This window comes from Neopsephotus bourkii, unplaced genomic scaffold (assembly GCF_033783945.1).
Source record: "Neopsephotus bourkii isolate Nb327-2 ecotype Australia unplaced genomic scaffold, CSIRO-AGI_Nbou_v1 NB_1655, whole genome shotgun sequence".
NCBI classification, from domain to species: domain Eukaryota; kingdom Metazoa; phylum Chordata; class Aves; order Psittaciformes; family Psittacidae; genus Neopsephotus; species Neopsephotus bourkii.
The window spans coordinates 7,946,304-7,972,362 of record NW_026902129.1 but is presented as its reverse complement, the minus strand read 5'-3'; the positions used below and the strand labels follow the sequence as shown (position 1 = coordinate 7,972,362).

The 26,059-nt window shown below is 40.0% G+C and overlaps 1 protein-coding gene across 1 annotated transcript; it reads right to left on the bottom strand.

The window, feature by feature from the left end:
- LOC133223794 (prostatic acid phosphatase-like) lies at positions 1-22,530 on the bottom strand. Its single transcript, XM_061374834.1, has 11 exons — positions 22,165-22,530; positions 15,632-15,727; positions 13,583-13,669; positions 12,492-12,644; positions 9,755-9,853; positions 8,341-8,445; positions 7,217-7,349; positions 6,179-6,261; positions 4,349-4,455; positions 3,632-3,801; positions 1-2,696 (listed from the first exon to the last, which is right to left on the bottom strand). Exons 1-11 carry the CDS (start codon positions 22,276-22,278, stop codon positions 2,578-2,580), a joined length of 1,266 nt encoding a protein of 421 aa, XP_061230818.1. The 5' UTR covers positions 22,279-22,530; the 3' UTR covers positions 1-2,577.
- Between the last annotated feature and the right edge of the window lie 3,529 nt (positions 22,531-26,059).

Below are 26,059 nucleotides of genomic sequence, written 5' to 3'. Positions count from 1 at the left end.
TTTCTATAATGTACTTTATTGCAGTGCTACAAGTTGCCTGGAGATATTTTCTAGTCACAAGCAGTCTGCAAATTATACCAAGCAAATTGTAAATAGGGCTGAAAAATTAAGAAATCCACAAGCTTGTCTGACACAACCTTTTACTCCATTGGAGAAATTTGGCTTGATTTAATCACAGCAAGACAAAGCATCTTTACTATAAGTGAGATTCAGGGCCTACGTTACTAATGTATTACATCTTTATTGTTCCTTCATTAATTGTGAAGTTATATCATATGAACCTCTCCATTACATTCTGCGTAACTTGTGTTTGCTACATCCTTTCTAAAGGACATTTTCAAGCATGACTGTTAACAAAAAGATGTACCTACAATACGATTACTTAATGACAGCTCCTGCCACAGCTAGAATTACCTCATCTCCTGAAATCCTCTGTAACAGCTTAGGCTTGAGAAGCATAACCCACAGAAGATATCTCAAACATTTCACATTTTACTTTCTGTCCAGATGTACTTCTTGTAAGAACCAATTTTGGATAAAACATACCCCATTCTTTTTTTTGTGGACTCCAACTGACTTTCTCCTATTTCACAGCCAGTTCTTACTGTACATTATCAGTCAGTGATACATCTTCACTTGTCAAGCATCTGACTGCCTCTAGTAAAAGACATATTCGGTATACCCTTCAATGAGTACCAGCAGCACTGTGACCATGGTAATACAGAGCTCAGCATCAGGTAATCACTGAGTAGATACATATACAGGACCCAGGATCAGTTTTGTAGTTTGTCCTGAGCTTTTCCCTATTCTGAGTAAACTGCTAATACTAACCAAGCCAGCCCAGGCTTGTTTCCTAGAGCTGCTGTAACACTTCTGACTGCAATGTAGACATTCCTTTAACTGTTTGCACTGAGGATAAGAGCTACTAGTTACAATGTGAAGCTTGTACATCCAAAACATCTGATTTAAGGATAGCCTTTTATCCTTTGACAGCTTTCCCTCAAATTGTTATACAATAAAACATCCTTACCATGTAAGAATCAAGTCCATCACTTGATTATATTTCTTAAATCAGATAAAATAGGAATGTCAGAGATACTAGTAAAAACTTTACTGAGTGGGAATACTGCCTCAAAAGATGGACACCTCAGTAGCTGGAGTAACTACAAGAAAATGCAAAGTGCTGTATTCCCACAAGCCTTTGCTACTTTTATTTATGCTATTTAATATCATACACCTAACTCCAGCACATTTTAACTGTGTCCATAGCTGTAATATAGAGGGCTGATCTCTAGGTCTGTGGTAGTTGACCCAAGCTCTTAGGCTCCACCTTGCAAGCTACAGATGTGCATCAAAGTCAGCTTAGAAGCTGCCTGTTCACATTGATGGGGTGCTTCTATCCCTGAGCTAAGCAGCTCCATCTAAACTTCTGCACCAAAACAGGACTCATTAGCCTGAACATGATTGCTCATTATATCTGTTGGGCTGAACCTGCTGTTATCACCTGTCTGTATAGTTGCCTTGATTTATAAAAAGGCTTCTCCATGGCAATGTGGTTCACAGTATCCTCTGCAGGACTACAGGATAAAAACATCTTGGTTCAGTCCTTGAAACGTGTGATGATAAGCAGTATTTTATACAGCAATATTAGTGCTTATGATACTAGTTTATGGTACTAGAGAGCAATTATGGGAACACATTTCCTGCCCTTAGGAGCTTACAATCTAAACAAAATACATTGCACGGAAGAGATGAGCATACAAAAAGCAGAATCATTGTTTTCTTACTTTCAGTGCAGGTCTTGCTAACATAAGGGATTTTGAACAGAACAAGGAGTTAAAGGTGTTACTGTAAATTAAAATGAAAGGTGATAAACAGAGTGATACCTCAGGAATTAGTGTAAAAGTGGCTCAAAGAAATAAATTATAGAATCAATTAGGTTGGAAAAGACCTTTAAGATCATTGTGTCCAACTCTTAACACTGACAAGGCACTAAACCAGAGCTGTTGAAAAGCAGGCTGCAGACCTTTATTAGCTGAAGGCCAAGGTCAAAACTCATGCATAGATTTGCATGAATAAATGCAGAAGCAGTCTGCCCAAGTACTGGCTTGAATCTTTTCACACAGTAATTGCAGCTTCTGCTCACTGAAAACATTCCCTTGTGCATCAAGAAAATAGCCATTTATAAGATGTAAGGAAAATATTACAGACGGTGATTTTCAAGAGACTCGTTGAGCAGCAGAGGGACAAATAGTAATAGGCAATATGAGAAGAAAAAGCATAGGCAATAGCATCCCTTCACCCCACTACTTAACTTCAGAGTGATTAATAATAGTAGAAAACCTAAGCGCTAAACTGAAGTAATTCCATCTTCCTACAAGAGTGAACTCTTAGCAATAACGTATTTCTACATTATTTCTCCCTGCAGATGTTTAGAGGTTTAGGAGTTAGGCCACAGATACCTCAGCTCTTCAGACTTTTGGAATATGCTTTGGAGATTAATTTGGCCACAGCAAACTGAGGGATATAACTAACTTAATGGATTGCTGCTCTCTCTTTCTTTTCTTTACCTCCCCTTTAAATGTCTTGGTAGTTGTTTCTGCGCCTGCAGCGTCCATAATGATAGAGGAGGTAGAGCAGCACAAGGTCAAAGATGAACAACAAGCCAACAGCAACATCAAAGCCAACAAAAATATCTGTGAAGGAAAAAGAGTAAAGGCAAAGTGAGTTGATAAAGACATACCTGTATATTATTTTAGACAAACAGTCAAATGTACAATGTACAAATGTACAATGGAAATAGAGTTGCATTTGGTAATGTTTATGCCAAGATCACGTGGCCTGCATTAACTGACATACACAACACAAGTATAAAAACATATACCTGGAAATGCATATCTATGCTTTTTCTTTCTCCTGTGCCTTAATCTTTCTCCTCTGTTTTCACAGGGCAAGAAGGGAGCATGTGTAGTTAATGAAAACAAAGCATTTCATCAGGGGTCAGCAAAACACTGAATAAATGCAGGAAGGGGAAAATACCAGGACTATTGATTGGAAAGTAGCATGTATTGCCTTGCCCTTCACTTCCCTCCTGGAAACAGTGCTCAGGCAGGAAGAGGTTATCAGCTGTGGGTAGTTTGAGGCAAATAACTGCTCTGTATGCGTGGATGAGCTGCACTCTGTACAGTGGAGGTTAAGGTGTCCTCAGAACATCATACCTGTGCCAGCAATACAGATACAGCAGTCTTACTGTGCATGTGCAAGCCATTTTTGCTTTACATCTACAGAGGGTCTGATGTGTCCAACATGCACAGGGCTCCTTGCATAGCACCTGCACCCGTACTTCCCTTGGACCTTTCCAGCAAACAGAGCTCTAATTTTGGCCATGGCCTTTTGGTAGCTCCTTATGTGAATACGCTATTAAGAACACTTCCTTCACACTGCTGGGCAGATCTGCTCTTCACATTTTCAGAGAAATTTAATTTCTCTTGGCTTTCCCTGTCCATAGTAAAGCTGGTCCACACTAGTTAAAGGGAGATCTCCCTCCTGTATGAAAGGCACAAAGTTTGGAGCCAGTGATCCTATTTCAGCCTCGGTATCTTGTGTAGGAAATACAGAGCTGTTACCCTACCTTTCATTTTGTCTTTATTCCCACATTCTTTTGACCAGTTTTCTGTAATCACAGGAGAAACTAGTTCAGCAAACTTCTCAAGTGGACAAGAAGAGGTGCATCCTGGCAGGGTCAGTAAGTAAGGAGCCTTTGAGGAGTCGTTCCGATAATGCATTTCAATAGTGTACCGCCTGATGAACAACATTGAAAAGGTGTTTTTGAAAAGGTTCTTAAATAGAAGCTATCCTGTTTAGAGACAATGTTGGAAACATCCTACTCTGGAACCTGTTCATAAAGAATGGCAGCTTTGGGGAAGACATCTGCAACGCCCATTTTACCAGTGCTGGTTACATTATGTACAGATCACTAGCAAGCTCAAAAGGTCCTTCTGAAGGTTCCTTGAGTTGTAACAGCACCATGGTCTTCTAAGCCAACTGGCATACCTTGGGATTTATGGCATGTCTTGGGAATGGTTTTGCTATCATTTGAAGTATTGGGAAAATGTATGTTAACATTTACTTCCTGCTAGTAAGGCCTGTTTTCCTCTTCTTCCTGTTTTTCAAAGCACACAGGTGCATCCATCAAACGTAATTCCTCCTGTTTTAATCTAACTTTATGTCTATTGACTACTCAGTGAATTATTAGTTCAAAACAATATTTGAGAGGAAAATGATTTGGGGGAAAGGGGAAACCGATTCCAAACACTCCTTGTTCTTGCATACATAAGAAGATACTTGCCCACTACTTTCTTGGTAGAGTTCAAAGAACTGGCAAGCAGCATATGGTGGCAGTTTTCCATTGAAAATATTGAGAGCAATCTGGAGGGCCCCAACTGTGGTGTCATGCTATTGGAAAGAAAAAAAATCCCATCCTTGAAAGTCCATTTATCCAGAGTAATGAGACAAGAGTAGAGAGGGAGTAGAAATCAAGATAAATCAATATATTCACCATTGGGAAAACCACATTAACAGGTTACTACAGACAGCAGGAGCATTCTCAAGGAGTTACTGCACAATGTGTCTTACACCATCTGGCAACATTTTGGCAACAGAGATACTGGAGGAAAGCAAGATGTGGCCTGAGTAATAAATCTAGTTTTTCAGTGCATATTGCTACTCCTTTCAGGGGTGTTAGGTTAAGGCAGCATAAGGTAGTATATCCTGTGGCATTCCAAGTGAAGATACAAGTACTTGTTTTTAGATAGAATAAGAATACCAGACAAATAGTTGTATACGAAGATTGTCCTCCACACACACTGCAGAACTTTAAAAACTGTTCTTCCTTCTGTTTGGAATTACACAATAAAATCTCAGTTTGGCTTCTGTTTTGATGGAATCGGTTACCAACCCAGCTGCAGTCTCTTCCTCTCCCTATTATCCCTCCTCTTGCAGGGTATGCCAGGAGGAGGAGCTGAAGGAAGTCCAAACAGCCTGCTGTCTAAATTTTGCAAGCATCTTTATATATATATCTGCAAGGCTTATTTATATTATAGTGTAATAGCCATGTTTTAATTATTATTCAGGATCTGGAACTTTCTAGTTTGAAAAATAAATGTATACTTGGCCTCAGGGCATTAAAGCAGCAGTGAAAATTCTGGATGCACTTCTTCCTTATCAGAAAGAATATAGTAGGGCTAGAAAACATGTTGAACAGGCAGCAAGAAAGATTTAAGGTAATGAGCAGTTTCTATATAAGGAAAGATTAAATAAGGTAGGACTGTGTCTCGGAAAAGGAAAGATGGAAGAGGTGTGACAGAAAATAGGAAATTCAGGAGTGACCCAGAAAAAGGGGCAAAAAAATGATTATTCCCTGTTTCTCACAAAAGAAATGCTGGGAAGGAGCTAAATCAATATTAAGTTTAAAAAATAAAAAATGGAGTACTTCTTTTAACACACAACTCATTGCCACAGAATGTTGCAGAGGCCATAAGTGTAAATGCATTCAAAAAGGGATTAGATAAATTCATGGAAGAAAGTCTGTCAAGAGCTATTAAACACACAGACATTCTATCTCAGGAAGTCCCTTAGCCACAGATTGCAGGAAGGTTGTATCAGGGGAAGCATCACTCTGTGCTGGCATTATTCTCACATTCTTCCCTGCTCTTGGCCATGGTTAGAGACAGGATAATGAATGTGCAAAGTGGATCTTGGTCTGACCCAAATGGCTGTCTTCATTCTCTGAAAGAATAAAAGAAGAACCCACAGCTGTGTGTCATCCCTTCCTAAGCAGAGGGAGGATTTGGAGGTGCAGCTGAAGTTCTGCTGTTTGCCAGCATCTCTGGGTTAGGAGCACTTCAGGAAAGATGCAACTCATCTTTCCTGATGCATGACCCTTTTCAAGTGCAGAAATGGATGATCAACCCCATAGTTTTCTTTAATAAATACAGGTTGACTGTAACTGAGATCCATACTCCTGCTGTGTTCTTGTAATGACTGGTGTTCAGCTTGTTATCTGAATTCAGTTCTATTCTATTTTTCCTTTAACTTACAGGGAGACTCAGATTATTCTCTTCAAGGGTCTTTTACTGGTAAAATCATAGCAAGATTTATGAAAGATGAAAATACTCACTGCAGAGTAGACCTCCATTTTTCTTTGTTTTGTAGAATTGGCAGCTTGCTTGATACTATTTAAAATAGTATTCACAAGGACACCTTTAAAATATGGGAACAAGCAAGAGGAAAGTGAAGATACAACATTTGCATAGACACCAAAAAGGCAAAAGGTTTTGAATATCAAACAGAAGACATATACTCAGCCTTTATACTCTTCTTTTAGCTTACTACAAGTTCATAACTAGAAAGAAGGTATTGCAGAGGAAACCATCTAGAACTATCCTGAGAACTGGAGCTAATGACACTTCCAATTTTGTTAGGCTGAAACCTCCTCTCCATCGTTCTCTGGAGTGTTGCAATAGTGAAAACTGTGCTAGGCTCTAACTACCGCCAAATGGTCCATCCTGCATATATTCAAGCTCATTTGTTTGGGTTTACTGCTCATGGACACCTGGGAATCATATGAGAAATCCCTGGGTTGTGTCCTGAAGTTGTATCAGAACGGGCATAGCCTATGCACCCCAGTTTTGGAGGTAAGCAGTATTCCCAGTTCTTGCAGTTTAGAAACAATTTGAATCTCTCTGTTCTGATCAGACGGGTTTGCAGCAGCTTTTTATCTGTCTCTCAGAGAGCCGTCATTGTACTATCAAGTTTTTGGCACAGTATATAACCAGTTCATCAAAGGAACAATCAAAGATCAGGAAGCGATTGGAATAAATGTTGGAGAAACAGAACTTAATCTAACCTAATATCAGACAAGTAATGACTATACCAATGAGGGCTTACTTTTTTCCCCCTTGAATTTCAGTACTCTTAAAATCCTGGAAAAGCATAGGATAATTAAAGACATTAATGTTTACACCTCTTTTCAATATCTCCTGCATGCAAATGCCAGTGTTCAGCACTTATTTTGGTGCTTAATATGGCATCCAGTATCCAGAATTACAAACCAAGGTTCTGTATCAATTGTTTTGCATGAGGAAGGTGACAGGATGTTGCATGTTACTGTAAGCATTGTCTCCTCCTGCCTGAGAGCTGGGCATTTTATATTTACCTCCTTGCAGTCGTGATTTCTCTTCTGTCTTATAAATCCCAAATAGTGATAATAAGGACAATTCTGCCAGTTTTTCCATCTTGTCAATTACATCTTTGGTAGCCCATACAGGGAGAGTGAAATTGTGAATACCCTGGTGAGAAAGAAAAACAAAATCATGGGGTTTTTCCTTCTACTGCCTTATTACCCATGCTCACACTACTACATTTAGATTATTTGAGGCTCTCCTGCAGTTCTTTGCCAAGTGTGGTATCATTCACCAGCATGCCCTGAAATACACTTTGTGGGATCAGCCTGAAGTGAGTGAATGGGAAAAGGGAGAACAGCTGTGAAGGGAATCCTTTATCGGTATAATGTGTTCTCTCTATATAGGTATATGGGTTTGGTTTTGCTAGTGTGAAAGATTGCAGACATGTCTTATCTTCTTTTCCTCTTTGTCTTTATGGTATAACCTGGATCCAGCTTTTCCTGCCTTCCATAGAGTTGTCCAGATGCCAGTTTTATCAGTGGCCATTTACGGACAAGTGTCACTCTCCAGTCATGTAATAGTGACAGTGTCTTACAGTGTTTTAAGTGCCTCAGTGTCTAGAGGGCATGTTCAAGAGCCTTTATGTGCTGCTCATAATGACTGGGACCAGATGGTACCATGCCATGCTTGGGGCTAGTCTGATTTTACTCACTGGTAGGTATCATTGTCTCCTAATTTTCTAACTGGTAACTTACAATCTTACCTCTCATTTTCAACATCTAGGTATTTTGATGGTTAGCTGTTGGTAGGTGAAAGCAAATTATTTCCTTTTCCTGTTAAAAATCATGAATATGTCATAGGCAGCACACTCGATTCTATAGCAGTTTATTGGGAAGGAAAAGGAGGGAATAAAGGGAATGGATTTCAGTATCAGTGCTTCAGGGTAAAACGTGAAACGGAAACAACAGTTTCCTGAGCTATAAACCATGGGTTTGGGTTATCCTTTACCAGTGCTCTGAATTAGATTTCAATAAATAATAATAAAAAAGGGCAAATCCAGAAGAAAAGGCAACTCCTTCCTATGAAACCACATGGCCATGGTTTAACAGAAGCACCACTTGGTGCTGTTATTCCTTCTCTATCGCCTTATTATTACCTCGCAGTGAAGAGTGTCGTATGTATTCCAGAGCTGGAAGTTATCCAGTATTTTAAGATGATTTAGTTCGAGTCCTGTGTTAACTGCCATCGTTTGTAAAAAATCCTGGTGGAAAAAAAAGTGCAAAGTATACCACAAGTAATACATATGGAACATAGATGCATCCAGATACATTTCCAACCCAAAAACACAGTAGCGGTTAATTTTACACCAGTGAAACCCCTGTAGCAGAGGTTTGTTGCAGATTTGATTTTGTAACCATTTCAAGGTACTGATCTCTATTTCAGACACACTTCTTTTCAGCCCTGCTGTGGATAAATTTGGTGCTTCCTCTACTGCACTCTTCTCGCCCTTTTCTGACTGCTCCAAGATGCTACCTCAGTCCCCTCAAGGCTTCAGATATAAGGAGGGGGAAAGCACTGAGGGAAAAGGAAAATGAGAGTAAAGGTGAGGAGGAAATACAAAATTAAAGACAGCTGAGGAAAATATTCAGGGTGGGGTAAAATGAAATTGAAAAGGAAATTAGGTTTTCCTTCTGCCATCCAAGGGAAGCTGAATGTCTGAGTGATAGTTCCACAATAGTTCCCATAGGGATTCTTTCCGCATGCCGCTATAGAAGAATAAAGGGATTCCGTAGTGTGCTTTATTCCCATGTTACCTGTTTCCTACTAATAACTGAAAGACAGGATGACTTTGAAGTCATCATTTACTTCCCTATGTACATGTGCTGTCAGGGTTTGAGGAGCACAAGATCCCTGTTAGATTTGTGCTCGTACGAAGTGCGTGGTAGGCAAACAGGAGAGCAGCAGCAGCCGCTATCCAGAACAATTGTTATCATCAAGAACATAGTTGCTTGAGGCAGGTACACCATCCTTGTGCCTCCATCCTGCTGCAGCACTGGGATGGGAAGTTCTGAATCTCTTGGCTGTGGCATGTCTTGTGATGGATCCAAAACGCACCTCAGAGAAGTCTGCATAGGCCAGAGTGTTCGCCAGCTTGGGCAAGCTTTAGTTCTCTGTTGTAGTGTCAACTTCAGAAGGTTTCACAGCAAGAAGGCATAAACCTTCCCAAGGCTCAGATTTACCAGAGTTCTTAGACTTGGTTTTGTGCTGCCCATTAAAATCACTGCATCCAGAATTGTCTTCTCCCCTCCCATCATGGCACTTTCACTACATGAAGCTCTAAGTAGTCTCAGCAAATTAATGTTAATGTCATATCAAAGACTAATATAGAAAAATAGGAGAAATGCCTGAGAATATTGAACACACTTTTTGACTCTATTGGTCTAAATTTGTGATTTTAAGAGAGTCCTCAGGACTTTATTTTTGCATTTTAGCAAAAGGAAACAATGCAATTCTGTAACTTCTGAGTTACGTTCCTTCTTAGATTTTGATTCCTTTCTCTTTTGTCTTACCATGTATGGTTGTATTCTACTTTGAAATTCACTTGATGTTTGTGTTTCATTCTGAAGTTCATCAAAACGGGGACAGTCACGCAGAGGAAAATGCAGCCTCTGAAACAAGAGAAGTAAGCTTAGAATAGTTCTAGAATGAATCAACATGCCTCTGGTTCCTGTGTTGGTGAGATTGCTGATGTAGTATGTTCGATAGATTCATGGCTGTGCTGCAGCTACTCCATAATGATTTGTTTGGGTTCCTTGGTCATGAATTCATTTAACATAAGCAATGGGCTGTGGCGGGTTGACTTTCAGTGGCTACTTGTGTCTATGACAGCTCAATTTCCATCAGTTTAACTGGTTTTGCCAAAAAGCGGTTATGCATGTCTGTCAGAGGATTGCTTTGGGAAATGAATCAGGATCCATGATTAGGAATTTAAAATGCTACAATTTCCCTCTTAATTTCAGAATCCCTCTGATGCGGCTCGCCTCCACCTGGTATGGAATCTTAATTGCTTCTGCATCTATACATCCTGCTCTCATCTCTTTGGAGGTAAGCGGCACATTATGGTAAGCATTTTAAGTACCACTTAATGAACAGAACTCGAAACAAGAGTGACAAGTAAATCGTGTGGCTGAAATACCAAAAAGCTGTGAGCCTAATGGCTCTGCTCTCGTTTAGGGTTATGGTTCACTTTTAATAACTCCAAGGGTATGCATTACGAAGTTACCTTGTAGTTCATATTTGAGCTGAACCATGTGTACATACATGTGTCCATGAAACTCTATGCTTTGGTAAATATACCTTATGCCATTTGCATCACAGATGATGCATGCTCCAGCATGAAGTGTCAGTGAAAAGTTACAATGAGCAAATAAGCTTGTGCTACTTCAGCACTTTATGTCACATCGTTACAGCATTTTTGACCCAGCACTAATATCCTATAACCATATAAATCGTGACTTAGTGTACAGTGGAGAAATTAACCTGAATAGCTATGGCTTCTGTATGTGCAAGAAGCTCTGCTCTGTCTCAGGGCAGACATTTGCAGGCTGCACTTGGAGCATGCCTCTTTTCTCTTTGATTTACCAACATGAAGCTTGCCACCAGCTGACACTGGCACACTTGCACTTGAACAGAGCTCCAAGGGTGCATTTTTCCTGTTAACAGCAGCACACTGGAAGGTGAAGTCTCAAAGCTGCAATATGAAACTTGGCAATGTTGTTTAATCACACAATAATAAATGTTTCTCTCGCTGTATGGCTTAATTATCCCCCTCTAGGTGTTATTAATGAAGCCACTCCCTTTGGCTTCATGATGCAATACTCAGTACTGGTGCCTGTCAGGTCTCGATAGATCTCAGTGGCTGAAAAAATGAACTATGATTAGGGTTTTTTTACAGGACTCCACTTGGCCTCAGCTTCCCATTTTGTGTTGCTTAGGGCTTGAAAATACCCTCAAACATCTGCTTGGCTTAACAAGGGAACAGTTTCTTTTTTCAGGTGGTTTGCATATTTAACAGGAATTCTAGGTTGCTGCAGGGGTGTGTTTCAGTGACACATCAATACCCAGTCCTGAAGCAGCAGTGACGAGGTACTAGCGATTCCTACAAAGGAGCTTGCCTTCTGCAAACAGGTCATTGTGCAGCACTGTGATTCTCCTAAGGGCTTTGAGGTTTTATTTGGCCAGAGCTCTGACCACTTTGATGCTTTTTTGGTCTTCTGGTGAAAGAACTTCCTCTAGCGTCCCACATTTAAATAACAGTGACAGCATTCTTTTCTGTTGAGGGATGGAGTTACGTTTGAAGCTGAATCACATTGTGCCTAATCCAGTTTGTGGAAGCCCTTTTTCTCTGTACCTGCTTTCAAGTATGGCCTCCAAGAATGGAGAAATGCCAATGGGAGGCAGGTACAGCCGCCCCCTAATGACAGAGTCCATCCTGTGATGTCGGTGACTGGACAGGCAGTTACTTAATAGGGTTTTTGTAAACATTTCCTTAACGTCAATTTCTGTACTCAAAGGCAGAAGAAAATTAGCCTTTATGTCATTAGACTCAGTAACTTTTTGTCCTTGTTCAACACACTATTCCTTACACAGTCCTTGTCACAGGAGCCACTGCAATTCAAACCTAAACCTGAGTCAGCCAGAGAGGGCTCAATACAGTAATATTTCTACAAGACCTTATTCAGGTAGATCTGCTCTTCTTATGAACTGCAAGGCAAGTGCCAGGGTTTCATTAAATGTTTGTGTAGTGCTGAACATAAAAAGGCCCTTGTCTGTAATTAGGGTACCTAAGTGCTACCAGAAGAGGAAAGTAATAATTGAAAGGCCATTACACTGGCTGGTGAAAATTCCATTGCTTGAATAAACTATGGAGCAAACTTCCTAAGTAGGGGAGGTCTGCCTAGCTGATCGCTGCTTAGAAAAGCACTTGTCCTCTCTAAAGGTTAAGGGCAACTTTCCTTTAATACTGCCCAAAAATGTCCTTCCCAGGAGAAATGTTAGAGCTGTACCTTGAAAATGGTAATGTGTGGTCAACAATTCAGGTATTCTGCAACTACAGAAGGAGGACTTTCATGCTGCTACTACAGCTCGCCTATGATACGCTTGTCAGCCAGTAGCTGCAGTTGATGTTTTCTGTTCCATTGAACTCAAAAAGAATAGAACAAGAACATACTTTAGCCCCCCTTTCCCCTCTTTTTTTACTTCTGAGAAAGTTTAAGGCATTACAAGAAGTGTTTGGTCAGTACTCACCCGATCTGTTGATTTTTGAATGACATGAACTGGAATGGGTTGCCAGAGAAGTTCAGGGTTCCAAATTTGGCTGCTAGTTGGTGGAAAGAGGCCAGAAAGGTATGACTGGGCACTCATAATGGTGCGGTCATAATCTGTACTTTGGATGTAAAACTGAAGATAGAATGGCAGAAAGTTACAAATAAAATGGAAACAAAAAGAATAAGGAAATTCAACCCAACTTATCAATCCTGGCTCCTTCGTTTCAGTTTTATGTTTCTGCATAAAGTCAAAACAGTGAAACTGTAACTCAGCCTTCAAGGGTCGTACTGCGTTTAGCTAAATGGAATTGCCAAAGCATCTCTCAGTTTGGAACCTAACCCTCAGACTGAACTGAGGATAATAAGAAAGCATGATTTAAAAGAAGGAAGCTTTTCATCTTCTGAGATTCAGAGGAACATTGATGTATGTGCATGGGGTGCTTAGGGACATGGTTTAGCAGTGGATTTGGTAGTATTAGATTTACAGTTGGGACTCAATTATCTTAAAGGTCTTTTCCCACCCAAATGATTCTGTGATTCATCTGCTATACCTGGGGAATAAAGACACATAAAATTGTGAATCTCTCTTGGAAGCATGGCAAAGCTGTGTTTTTTATGTTTTTTTTCCATCAATGCATCCTTCGTGTATAGACCAAAATGGCAGTGTTATCTTCCCCACAATGATCTGTACTGTATGACAAGCACATCCGAACAACTGTTAGACCCCTCTTTTACAGGATGAAGTATGTGACATGCTACATGGATGCATTCACCTTTCAATGGGGTAGAAGAATACTGGGTCATTATGTATAAATTGCCAGTTCATTCAGTGGTTTGGAGCTGTTCAGTCCTGGAGAATTGGCCAGTTGAAGACCCAAGCTGAATGTAAGAGCTGAAAGTTAGACTTTAGTCTACGTTTTACCTTGACATAAAAGCCTGACTTTCAAAAATGTTCTTCTATTACCTTAATTTTTCCATTAATGAAATGAATATGATGATGTGGTTTTATCTAGCACAAGTCCTTGGTTCTGCTATGCCAGAACAATGTCCTCCAGACAGTCTGCTATGTACCTCTTGCCGGTTGTATGTGCTGTTCAGAAAGCTGGAATATCTTTCCCTCATGTATTGTCCAAGTTCATATAGCTGCTGCATTCCAGTCTGTGAGGCAAGCATACAGATGATTATTAGATTAAGGTGACTGGAGGATCTTCATGTAGAAGTTCATTTTCTGTTTTCTTTCTTGTCTTCAGCAACCACTTTCTAAGCAATCATTAACCATTTGCGTAATGTAGTAGTGTTGTGGTTTAAGCCCAGCCAACAGCTAAGCACCACACAGCTATTCACTCTCTCACCCCTAACAGGACTGTGGAGAGAATAAGAAGGTTAAAAGTAACAAAACTCATGGCTTGAGATAAAGACAGTTTAATAGGTAAAGCAAAAGATATGCACACAACCAAAGCGATACAAGGAATTCATTCTCTGCTTCCCATGGGCAGGCAAGTGTTCAGCCATCTCCAGGACAGCAGGACTCCATCACACCTAACTTACTTGGGAAGACAAATGCCATCACTCCAAACCCCACCCCTTCCTGCTTCCCTCACCTTTATATGCTGAACATGATGCCATATAGCATGGAATATCCCTTTGGTCAGCTGAGGTCAGTTGTCCCCACTGTGTTCCCTCCCAGCTCCTTCTGAACCCTCCGCCTGCTCACTGCTGGGGTGGTGTAAGGAGCAGAAAAGGCCTTGACTCTACAAGCAGTGCTCAGCAGTAGCTAAAACATCCCTGAATTATTAACACTGTTTCCAGCACAAATCCAAAACATTACTCCACACCAGCTGTTCTGAAGAAAATGAACTCTACCCCTGCCAAACCCAGCATAACTCTGTATGTTGTAGGTGATCTAGAATTTTTAACAGAAATACTAATTTTTAGCTATGAAAAAATGATACATCCTGAAGCACTCAGGCTCTAACATCTGCTGCAGGAAAAGCAATGCCCCTGATTCTATACACATACATTTGCTGCAGAGCAATAGCTCTGTAGACACTCCTGGAGTCGTTAATGATCAGCATTGTTCTTTAAAATGTATGTCAGTGAGAGCTGAGAAAGGATGATAGATAATGTAGTAGTTATTATTGTTACTGATAATCTGTGGCTTGCATTTCAAGTAGCATTCTTCCATATTTGCCTTGGTACCCCTGCAGCTGTCTTAGATTGCACACCGTCTTTCCTCTTCTTCATTACCAAAGCTGTGAGCTGAGCTTTTTAACTTCTAGCTGTTGGAGAAGTACATTCTTGCTTACTGTTGCTAAAAAGGTAATAAAGTAGCAAAAAGCTCTCAAAAAGAGTCTGTGCCAAAGCAAGAACTTCCTGTCTTCCTTCAACACAAGCCATGTCCCTGGGGATAGTAACCTGTTGTCTGAGTGTCTTGAGTTCTACAGATCCTTCAAACCTCACTTCAGACAGTAAATGCTGAACTGTCTCTGATTCATGCTTCTGCATCATGCTGAATTATTATTAGGAAATACATTGGCCTCTCTTTTTGCTAGACTTTCATGTGTCAAATACAGTTAAAGAGGTAAAGCTTGATGTTGAAATTCCAGGGCAAGAAGCAGGTTCACTGCATCCTTGTGAAACTGGGCTGAAAGCAGCCTTGTTAGAAGACACACTGTCCCCTGAAGCAGCCTTCTCCTGCAAGACTTCCCTTGTTTTGTGAGTAGATGTTTGCCAGTCAAATGATGAGATGACACTAGGCCTGATGGGCAGGTTTCATCCCTTTGCCCTGTCACAGGGCCCAGTGCGTAACGGTCATTAGAACGTCATCAATGTTTGTAAGCATGAGTGTAAGCAACGTTTAAACTTGTCATTTAAGTGAATGCAGACACACTGTCATAGAACTGTGGGTTTTAGGAAGGGTTATAAGGCCATGATGACCAAGATTTCAGTTTAACAGAAGCTGGATGGGTAATGTTGCAAAAATCTTTATGAATTCCATGATGTGGCTAATACCAACTGTCAGTTCTTTGGATTTGCTGATGTTTCTGAGACATGCATAAAAAATCTGCCCACTTCCTATTTTAGTAGTATATATAAGTTCTTCTAAATAAGTCAACGTACCTTGGTAAGCTGTCCAAATCCCTGGGGCCATTCACTTTCCTTGTGTAGATCCGTTGGAAAATTTACAACTGGTGTTCGATCACCATGTCGGAAAACCTAACAATATGACCAATAAAAATGGAGTTAATTCCTGGTAACATTCCTTCCTTACCTAGCTATAAGTCAAGCAGACATTATCCTTGCAGGGCCGTTTTTCAGATGAATGTTCTGGAGAGTCTGCAGAAACCTAGTCAGTAATATTGCAGTACATTCTGTACACACAAGAATAGGTATAATTATATAGGAATCATAGAATCATAGAAAGGGTTGGAAAGGACCTTAAGATCATCCAGTTCCAACCCCCCTGCCATGGGCAGGGACACCTCACACTAAACCATGTCACCCAAGGCTCTGTCCAACCTGGCCTTGAACACTGCCAGGGATGGAGCATTCACAGCCTTCCTGGGCAACCCATTCCAGTGCCTCACCACCCTAACAGGAAAGAATTTCCTCCTTATATCCAATTTAAACTTCCTCTGTTTAAGTTTTAACCCATTACCCCTTGTCCTATCACTACAGTCCCTAATGAAGAGTCCATCCCCAGCATCCCTGTAGGCCCCCTTCAGAATGGCCATAATTTTGATCTTCCTCGTAGAACATAAAATTAATCAGCCAAGATGTTAATACTGAGATGACATCCATATCTAGGCAGCCAGACAAGAAAACTGACTGTATTTTGGACACTCAGCACCTCTGAATACTAAGCAAGTTATTGATGTGCTCATATTATTTAATTACTTTGGCATCGACACTTGAAACTTTTGGTAACTACTTTCATAGCAGTATCTTTAAAAGTAATTCCATATACACATGGATTTTATGTGTGATTTCTTAATCATCCTAAAATATAAAAGTATAAGCATTACACTGTTATCTTACTTAATATTTATTAATTGGATGCCGGAGAGGGGCTTTGCATCAGGGACTGTAGCAATAGGACAAGGGGTGATGGGTTCAAACTGAAACAGGGGAAGTTCAGGTTAGATCTAAGGCAGAAGCTCTTCCCTGTGAGGGTGCTGAGGCGCTGGCACAGGGTGCCCAGAGAAGCTGTGGCTGCCCCATCCCTGGCAGTGTTCAAGGCCAGGTTGGACACAGGGGCTTGGAGCAACCTGGTCTGGTGTGAGGTGTCCCTGTCCATGGCAGGGGGTTGGAACTGGATGAGCTTAAGGTCTTTTCCAACCCAAACCATTCTGTGATTCTATGAATTGTTTTACATACATGTATGAAAATAGTTTTGAAGGTCTGTAGGATATTTTGTGTGTTAAACTCGTGAGAGGAAAGGGTATGGTTGCTTTCCTACCCTGGACACTCCAGCATGGTGAGTATTAGCATGATATGTACAATGCTGTGATTTTTACATCAGAAACCTTATATGAGTCTTTCTGTATTTTTATTCCAGCAGCCAAAAAATGTAAAATTCCCAAATTAAACAGTTCTGACAAATTCTGAATTACCCTCCCTAAGCATGTTAGGTGTGGGATTAGAAAAATGAAGTCACAGAAGTTTCATGTGAAAGGCAGTGCTGAAATATAGATTCACGGGGCTCCATTCCATCTTCCCAGGTGCTGACTGAGACTGTTGAGGAAGTTACCTTTGTATCAATGTTCACATAACCAACCTCATTCTTGACTTCACAGAATAAAGCAACAATGTGGAAGCATGGTGTATGTGTTCATTTATTCACATTTATTCAGTAATACCTCACTGGGATGTAGCCTGGGATGTAGCCTGATTTAATGAATACTCTCCATTGGCTTATGAAGCCACATCATTCTTGCCCTAACACCAGAGGTTTGTACATATTAGTTTGGTTGGTTGGGGTTTTATGTTTATACTTTCCACAGTAAACACAAGCAGTGTGGCTTGATGTTGTAATTACAACATACACCCTTTCCATCAGCCTTCTGCACTAATGTGGACAAACCTGCACTAGAGTAGGTGCTTCAGAGATGGAAAATACTCTCCTTTGAAGGCAAATGCAATTGGATTTCTCCCTCTGTTCACTTTCTATAGTAGACAGCAAGGTTTGCTAGAGTGGATGTTACCATTAGAACCATGTAGAAAACTGATTATTATTATTATTTTGCTTTGCTAGCTGAATTTTGCAGATGTGGCTAACCCAAAATGGATATTTTTCAGGAAATCAAGGAGGTTTTTTCACCCTTTTCAGTAATATGTTGATCAACATGAATTTGCACTTTCAAGAAAACAAAACGCCTTTTCCTTTATGAGAACTCATAAAAAGCAAAAAAAGTCCATAAAAGCTTTACTATAGATTTTATCTTTACTTTTCTATGTGATTTTTCATTCAGTGCATGTTCTTTTCTTAGTAATCTGGAATCTCATTTGGTTTACAATAGCAATTTCTTAGTGAACCTCTATTGAACAGGAGAATAAGTAAAGAGCTACATTGTCTGCTGTCTGATTCAGTTGCATGGGGGAAAAATGAGAGAGGAGGACTTTGGTGTCACTGCTGTTTCCTTGGTGGTTTGACGTGCTGGCATACACTGGTGTCAGGTAGGATTCATTAGCTTTTCTGGACAAGCTGATGCCTCTGTAAAGAATGAAGGTTACATTCCCAATTGCAATGTGTGTGCATACTTGTTAAATTATCCAACTTCACAGAAAAGCATTTTAATGAGTAACTGACACTTGCTCAAACCAACTGACATGACGAAATGGCTATTATTATTTCTTTTTAGGAGATATGTAGCAATGGATCAACACTTGGCCAGTGAATTCAGTGAAAAACTACTGAAAATGTGCTAGATTTTAAATACTGATTTACAATACCTTATACTTAATGTGCGACATAACCCTTAGTGTGTATTTCACAGTCACATCACTGAAACCCTAAAATCTTTCAGTAAGCCAGAACAGAGGTTAGAGGGCAAAGAGGTTGAGATCAAAAGATATTCAAATCTATGGGGGAGCAGGAGATGTAAAGGAAAATATTTTCTCTCTTTGTAACCTTAAGAAATGGAAGCAGTGGAGGGTGTTGATTCTCCAAGTCCACACAAAATAGAAATCAGTTCCTTGTTTGTATTTCTGCATCTTCATTGCACAGTGACATAGAAATATGGTATTAACACTAAGCTGGAACTGGGAAGAAAGAAACAATGACATCTAAGAGCAGAACCCTGGTTTTAGGAATTGAAGAACTAAGCTTTTCTTCCAACTGATGTTTGCGCTCAGACCTCCTTCTTGCTTGCTACTCCTGAAAGTGACCTTGCTTCAGCTGTAGCTGGAAATGAAACAGGGACCTTATGAACAACCATTTAACCTAAAAGGCTTAACTTGTTCAGTCATTGCTACTTTTTAATGGACTGTTTTGTTAGAAAGTGTAAGCCTTTAAGAAGAGCTTGTGTATTTGGAAGTTTGTATTTTTCATTAGAACACCTGATACTGTTAGGGAAAGAAAATATATCCCTACCAAGCTTCAAATTAATTTAAAAGCATATGTGCTGCAGCATTTATTGCTTCTGGGCTACACATTGCCTTCCTGACCTTTCAGAAGACAGAACATGGCAGGATGAGCAAAAAGGAACAAGGAGGCCTCATAAAAGGTGAAAAGATACTAGAAACCAAGAAGAAAGCGAGAGCAAGGAGAATGTGCATGAAGAGAACAAAGCAGACCTGTTTGGCAAGTTCATTTCAGCACTTCTGTCTATCTGCAGTGCTTCACCTCAGTCACTTCTCCAAAGGAACAGATGGACAGTTACCAAATACCCTCTCCTTCAACTCTAATGTAGCTTGAACCTGATTTGGTGTCTGGATACTCCCATTCGCTCTTTGTAACTTGGTGAGGGTGGTCTCTTCAGATCAGAGTGGCCACAGGACTCAGGTTTTGGCCAGCATTTGCTTCTGTTGTTATCACAGATGAAAAATCGTGTTGGAAGAAAACTGGTGTGGGGGAGAGAGTGAACTGAGAGTAAGGCATTGGTAATATATGTAACATCTTCATTCAGAAATGCCATGGATTACTGTGGATTATTTTACTTAGAAAACTTAGATGTTTTCATTGACAGACCCGACTTAAAAGAAAAAGGTGACTTGTTTTGAAGCCAGCAATAGGAGTGAAGAAACAAGAGAGAAATAGAACCAATCATACTGCCAGTGCAGGGAAACCATAGGAATACCGAGCAAGTCTAGTCAAGTTTCCAAATGGCTTGGCTTGATTAAACAGACAGATAACATGCTCAGACAACACTTCCTATGCTGAGTTACAAGAAGAAAGACATGATGAAATCGCAGCACCTCAGAAACCACACCTCTTTGTATATATGACAAGTGAAATGCATGCCTGTGCAGAGGCAGAAGTGAGAGGTCAAAACTTCTGTATACCAAAGCAATAAATCAGTATTTCATTTCTAGTTGGGTAATCGATGGTCCTGTGTATTACCTGTTTTCTTCTCTTCTGCCTAGTTTAAATTCAGTGTGCAAGAATTATGGTGAAGATTGATGCGTACATGTGAGGAAGAAGACTGAGAGAGCATTTTGACAAATTGTCTGAAATTAGAGGTTTTCAGACAAATGGACTTGTGGCCAGTAATCATAATGCAGAGAATCAGCACAAAGATGGAAAATGTGAGGAGAGGGAGCACAGAACAGCTCTAGAAGTGAGCAAAAGGGAACATTTGGCTGAGTTTTACTCCCCTGCAGATGGATTTTATATTGTGCAATTCTGCTAAGAAAGTGTTAAAAAGCCATTATGACACACTTTCATAATGCAGTAATACTCTCAGATGAAAATATAGCAAGTTGCAGAGTACAGCTGGAAAATGGCTATTGAATTATCGCAGGAAGATGCCTTTCAAACTTACCTTAACTGTAGCCACACAGTCATTATATCCCATTATACCACTGAAATGCTCTGGGGCCAATTCCTATCCGATTTATTTATGCTAGCAGTTCTGTCCCCATGAAAATCCAGTCCATGAGTGCAGAAGGCAAAGTTCAATTGAACGCACAGAAACCATGCTTTGTTAAAAGAGATGTATGTTGATCATAAGAATAAACCTGTTGTAACGTTTTAGGGAGATTGGTCAGTCTGAGGAAGGTATCAGGGATAAAAGGAAGACAGTTTAAATGGAATTTACCTCTATTTTAATATTAATTGGGATAAGCTACCCTATAAATAAATGATGTCATGTCTGTTTGTTTGTTTGTTTGGTAGGTGGCCGTGTAGTTGTGGTAAGAAGCTGATTTTGGATAAGAAGCCTCTAACTCCATAATGATGAGCATTTCCTGTAAGTCTTTCTGCAAACCCAGTGCTTGTTAGAACACAAGAACAGCTACGGTTCAATAAAAGTCTCCTTCCCTTCATAGAGCTAATTCTGCAAGGCTTTCTGACTACCTGATTTTGTCTGTGTGTCCTGTTCTCCCTCTTATCACTGAAACAACAGTTCAGTATATTGCTATACACAGAATCCTGCTGTGTGTAGTGTCTGTTGGAGCCATAAGCCTGAGCAGGAGTAGGAACTGGTTTTTCCTGTGCTCTCTGGCCTCTCTCCAAGCGGCACATCTACAATGCAGCCAGCAGACACCTAGATGTGAAGTATTTTATGTGGAGCTAGTTGATATGTTTTGGACACAGTACTTCTGTCTGTTTTCTGTATGTGCACATAATGTCTCAAATAGAGAAAGGAGGAAGCAGACCTTAAAATTCCTATTTATGACTATGAATTCCAATCTCCACAACTTTGTATTGAGAAGATCCCTTTAGATATTTTTAGCAGAATACCTCTTATTAAAAAAAGAAATTGGAATAAAAAGGGGGGTTGGAACTGGAGGATCTTAAGGTCCTTTCCAGCCCTAACTACTCTATGATTCTATGATGCTGTCTTCACAATCTAAACTAATTCATTGAATTAATCTGTCTTTCACCTGAGAACTCTGGGGAAGGTGACACTGAGTTAGTGTCTAGTTACTTTAAAATAAGAAATGGCCCAGCAAAATTCCCCTATAAAAGTCCATTTTCAGCCTCATTAATTGTAGTTAAGGCAACATGTATCTCAAATCTCTACATAAAAATAACCCTTTTTGTTTCTCAGTATACTGCTGTGCCAGTTCAGTTATTCTGAAATGGAAATTACTTTTGGTTTTGTGGTAACTTCTGAAACATCATAAGCTTCAGCTTTCAAGCACAGAAAAGGTAGGCCATAATCACCAGCTCTCAGAATATGCACCAGAGTGTCAGTTAAATTAAGCAAGAACAGGCAAACTTAGACCTCAGATCTCTTAACTGCCTTGTACTATGTGTCTACAACAAAGCTAAGTTGTTCAGTTATCTTGAAAGAATAAGTAGGCATTAGGAGATGAAAATTCTCATCTCCAGAGGCATTTGTATCTTTAAACTCAGCAAGCAGAAGGGCAGCAGTAGTTATTCCTAAGTCTAAAAAAGAGGCAGAGCTACTACACACCTTGTTTGATTCGACAGCCATTATCAAATTCCCCATATTCCATGCAACAAAATAGGAAACAGAGCTACTTACTGCAACCACAAACTTCAGTTCCCTTTCTGCAGTAGTCTGTTGAAGCAGAAGGAGGGTAATATGAAAGGAAAAACACAGGATCCTGGATGGGTTGGGAAGCCATATCACTCCCATCCTGGCAGAGGATGAAAACAGGCTTTGTAGCTCCAGCAGCTGCTCAGGCTGAGCAGCCCAGACGTCAGGCTGTACTTTCAAAAGGGGTGGAACTGCTGCTGGTGAACTTCAAATCCAAGAGGAATGTTGTGTGACTACACAACAATTTGCATTGCCCTTTGTTTTCAAATGACTGTTTACATTCTGTTTAATAAAATCATAATTCGGTTCCTTTTCTGTCTGGTATTTTTCTCTTTTGGAGTTTAAGGATGAGTTTAAACTAGAAGGAGTTACTAAGCATTCCTAATTTTTTAACCCACCTGTTCTGTTTCCATTTCTCAGAGCTTGGAATTTTTCCAGACCATAGCACAGCCATGAGGATAACCAGGAGTAAGGTAAAGCTGTTTCTCTTTCCTTTCTGCTGCTCAGTCTTATTTCTGCATCCCTGCCTTTTTTCTTTCATCTTCTACACTGTCACAGTGAAATCAGAGTAATTATTTCAAACAACACTTTCTATAGGTTAAGGGTTAGAGTTCCTCAGGTAGTTGAATAAATCTTGCAACAAGTATGTTCTTTAAGATCCTTGCTAGGCAGTTACTCACTCTTCAACTTGTGTGTGTTGCTTTGCTTTCACTTGGAGTATATGTATACTTCCCATTTTGTAACTGCTTACGTCAAGTTCTTTTTTGGCTTCAATCCTCTAAGAGATGAGCAAGCCCTGGAGCTCACGTTTTTATTGTTACTGATTGAGAACACTCCAGAACAGCAGCTCACTGGCTTTGAGAAGATTGCTCAGCTTGCCTCTGCTGACTTCTTCTTTATAAAATAATGATACTTCTAGACTTGATTTCGTAAGGATTTTTTGAGTAAATGAGTCACATTTTGCAGAGGCCTATAAACAGAGTTCTCTAAATGTTAGAACTTGAGATCCCCTGTGTGTTGTCCAAGTAACCCCATTACTGTTATATCAATGCCTTTCTTGGGGTCCTCTCTCCAGCTCTCTGCAACAGTGTTCTCTACAGCAGGTATTTTACCACGTACCAGAAATTCTGCCTTTAGGTACCTAAGTCCTACTAAGCCTCAAATGCTGTCTTCTCTGAGTTGTGTGAATGACCTTTTGTATCTGTTTGTTCAGATGGGTGGGAGCAGAAGGGAGAAGGACCACAGCTCCCAGGCTCCTGTCAGTTCATGCCCAGTTCTGAACCCTTCCTTAAAGTTTCTTTCTCCACTGATACATCTCCGCCGTCCTTTTTGGTTGTCGTGATTGTGCTCCTGTAATGATTGTGCCTATGCAGAAAGTGTAAGAAAATAACTTCATGAATATATAATACTTTGCCTTTTTGAAAGCAAAAATAAGCTGATCATCTTCCTCTGCTATTCAGGAGTGCCTCAAAATCAATAATGCATATCCTATTTTTCAATCTATGTCTTGTTTTAGATAGGTGGTTCCTAAGCTTTTTCGATTAAGGAATCCTTGTTGGCTCTCAGATTTGTTTCTTGTCCTTCCTAAACCCTTACCATGAGATTCATAACTGGTTTGTTTTTACAAGTTTTCTTGCTTTATTGTCTTTCTTCAATGAGTGACTATGACCAATGAAGTCTCATTATTATGGAACCCTCATAGTAAGTTCTCTTTAGCATGGAACTCAATTTGCCATCCAACATCACCGGAATTTCAAACAGGAATGTTTGAAAACATACAACAACTGCATTTTACAGAAAATCTTTGCTAGCATCTCTTAAAAAATGATATTTCAACCCAAGAGCAAGTATGTGACAAGTAGTTCTGCTGCTTGTGGCTTCACTCTTCCCTTTGGCATGTATACTTTGCTAATGAGATGATTTTATGCCAAAAAGAATGACACCACCGAGTCTTAAATAAACCTCTACACATTCCAAAATGGAAGAATACCCTCATTCATGTGCCATAGTGGTGAAGACAGCATCCTGTAAGAATCCTGTAGGTAAGCTGTATGTTGGTAGCATGTATTTAATTTGGGAATTGTCTTGCTTGTCTTGATTGTTTCCATTTTTACTGTGCATTTGGCAGATGGAAACTACTCGTATTCTGCAGCCATCAGGTCCTTATCCTTTAGGGGAAAAATTGCTCCAAAAGAAGAAAAGAATTCCTAAATAAATCTAGTTGCAACTGCCCAAGCATTATCATGCAAGTGGCCTTAAACAATTTGAATCATGTTTATGTTAATTTGGCTTATTGGCATATATTTTAATGATGAAATTGTGGCATTAAGCGGAATTAGCTTAAACATAATTGTCCCTTTTAAGTGCATGTATCTGTCTTGAAGGCTTGCTGAAGCATAGCTAGATTGGCTTTGAAGTGGACTGGTTGCTAAAGAACCCACGCTTTTATGTACACAAGGGTTACCGTAGGTAACTGCTGCTGGTGGAGCACAACCTACACACTGAAAGGGTGGAAATCATTGCAGTCAAGGCAGCAGGATATAAAACTGCTGCTTGTGCTCATGGGCCAGGCTGCTCACATGGAGAAACAGCTCAGGTTTTTTTACTGACTGAATTTGCAGATCAGCACTTAACCTAGTTTGCATTTTATCTGCAACTATTTTTTCAGGCTTTATTTCAGTTGAAAAAGGAGAAGATAATAAAAATGTTGGTTTCAGAAGCCAAAGTGACACATTTTCTAAGCACCATTTCGAAGCATTTACTGTCTTGCAGTGCTGTGTTGGGGTGACTTCACCCTATGTGGGGAGTAGAAAGGGCCAAAGGAGTTAATTTGTGACACAGGAAGAATTAACTTAGGCTGATGACAACACATGAACCTTTATCTTGTGCTACAGGTGAAAATGCCCTAAGCACAGTTAGTATTCTATGGCAGGAGGAGGGAAGAAAGTGACTATTCCATGTCTTCTAATAATTTCTCAGTTTAACCCAAATTTGTAGCATTCACCTGGTTACAGGGCACTCAGAAAATCTATTTCTGGTCTTATGATTAAGATGTTTCCCTAAGAAATAAGCAGCTTAATTTGTACACCAGGGAATATGTAAGCAAAGAGAACAACAGTGAGGAAGAGGCAGAAAGCACTGTTCATCTTCATTTTCCTTCTGAAACTCTGCAGCCTGGTGATGATTTTATTTTCTGGAAGATACAGAGTCAGATCCTTTGGGGAAAGGAGGGATTTAACTTGTGTCTGCCACATCTCAGGTGAGTCCCTAAGCACTGAGTCAAAAGAAGGAAGACCTATTTGTAGTACTACTTCCATAGAATCATAGGATCAACCAGGTTGGAAAAGACCCTTAGAATCATTGAGTCCAACCTTCACCCAGGGTTGACAAGTCCACCACTGTGTAACAGGAAAAACAGTGAACATCATGAGCTACACCTCACCTATATTACAGCATCTATGACTATTCAGGTTACTGTACTATAGCAAGCCTTCTTTAAACCATGACTGGACTGTCTATGCATTGTTTGTGACGGGAGGGAGTTGCATTTTCATGGGCTTCTGCTTTTGCAACATGATACAAAAAACCCAAATAAACACAAACCTTTTACTTTGTATTCTAAATAATTCCAAAGCTGAACTGTAATACGTTGGTCATTTCTTCTTTAAGAGGAACTGAAATGAAACTGTTTGTGGTTTCAAACCTACAAAAGACTATGGAACAGAGTTTTCAAATGGAGTCAGCTGGTGCAGTGTTAGGAAAACATCATTTAGAGTGTTTTATTGTTCATCCAGTGATATCCCCAATTTATAGTCATGTAAGAGCTGGGATTGATGTTTAAGACTTAATGAACACTGGTGTTTATTTTTCTTTGGGGTAA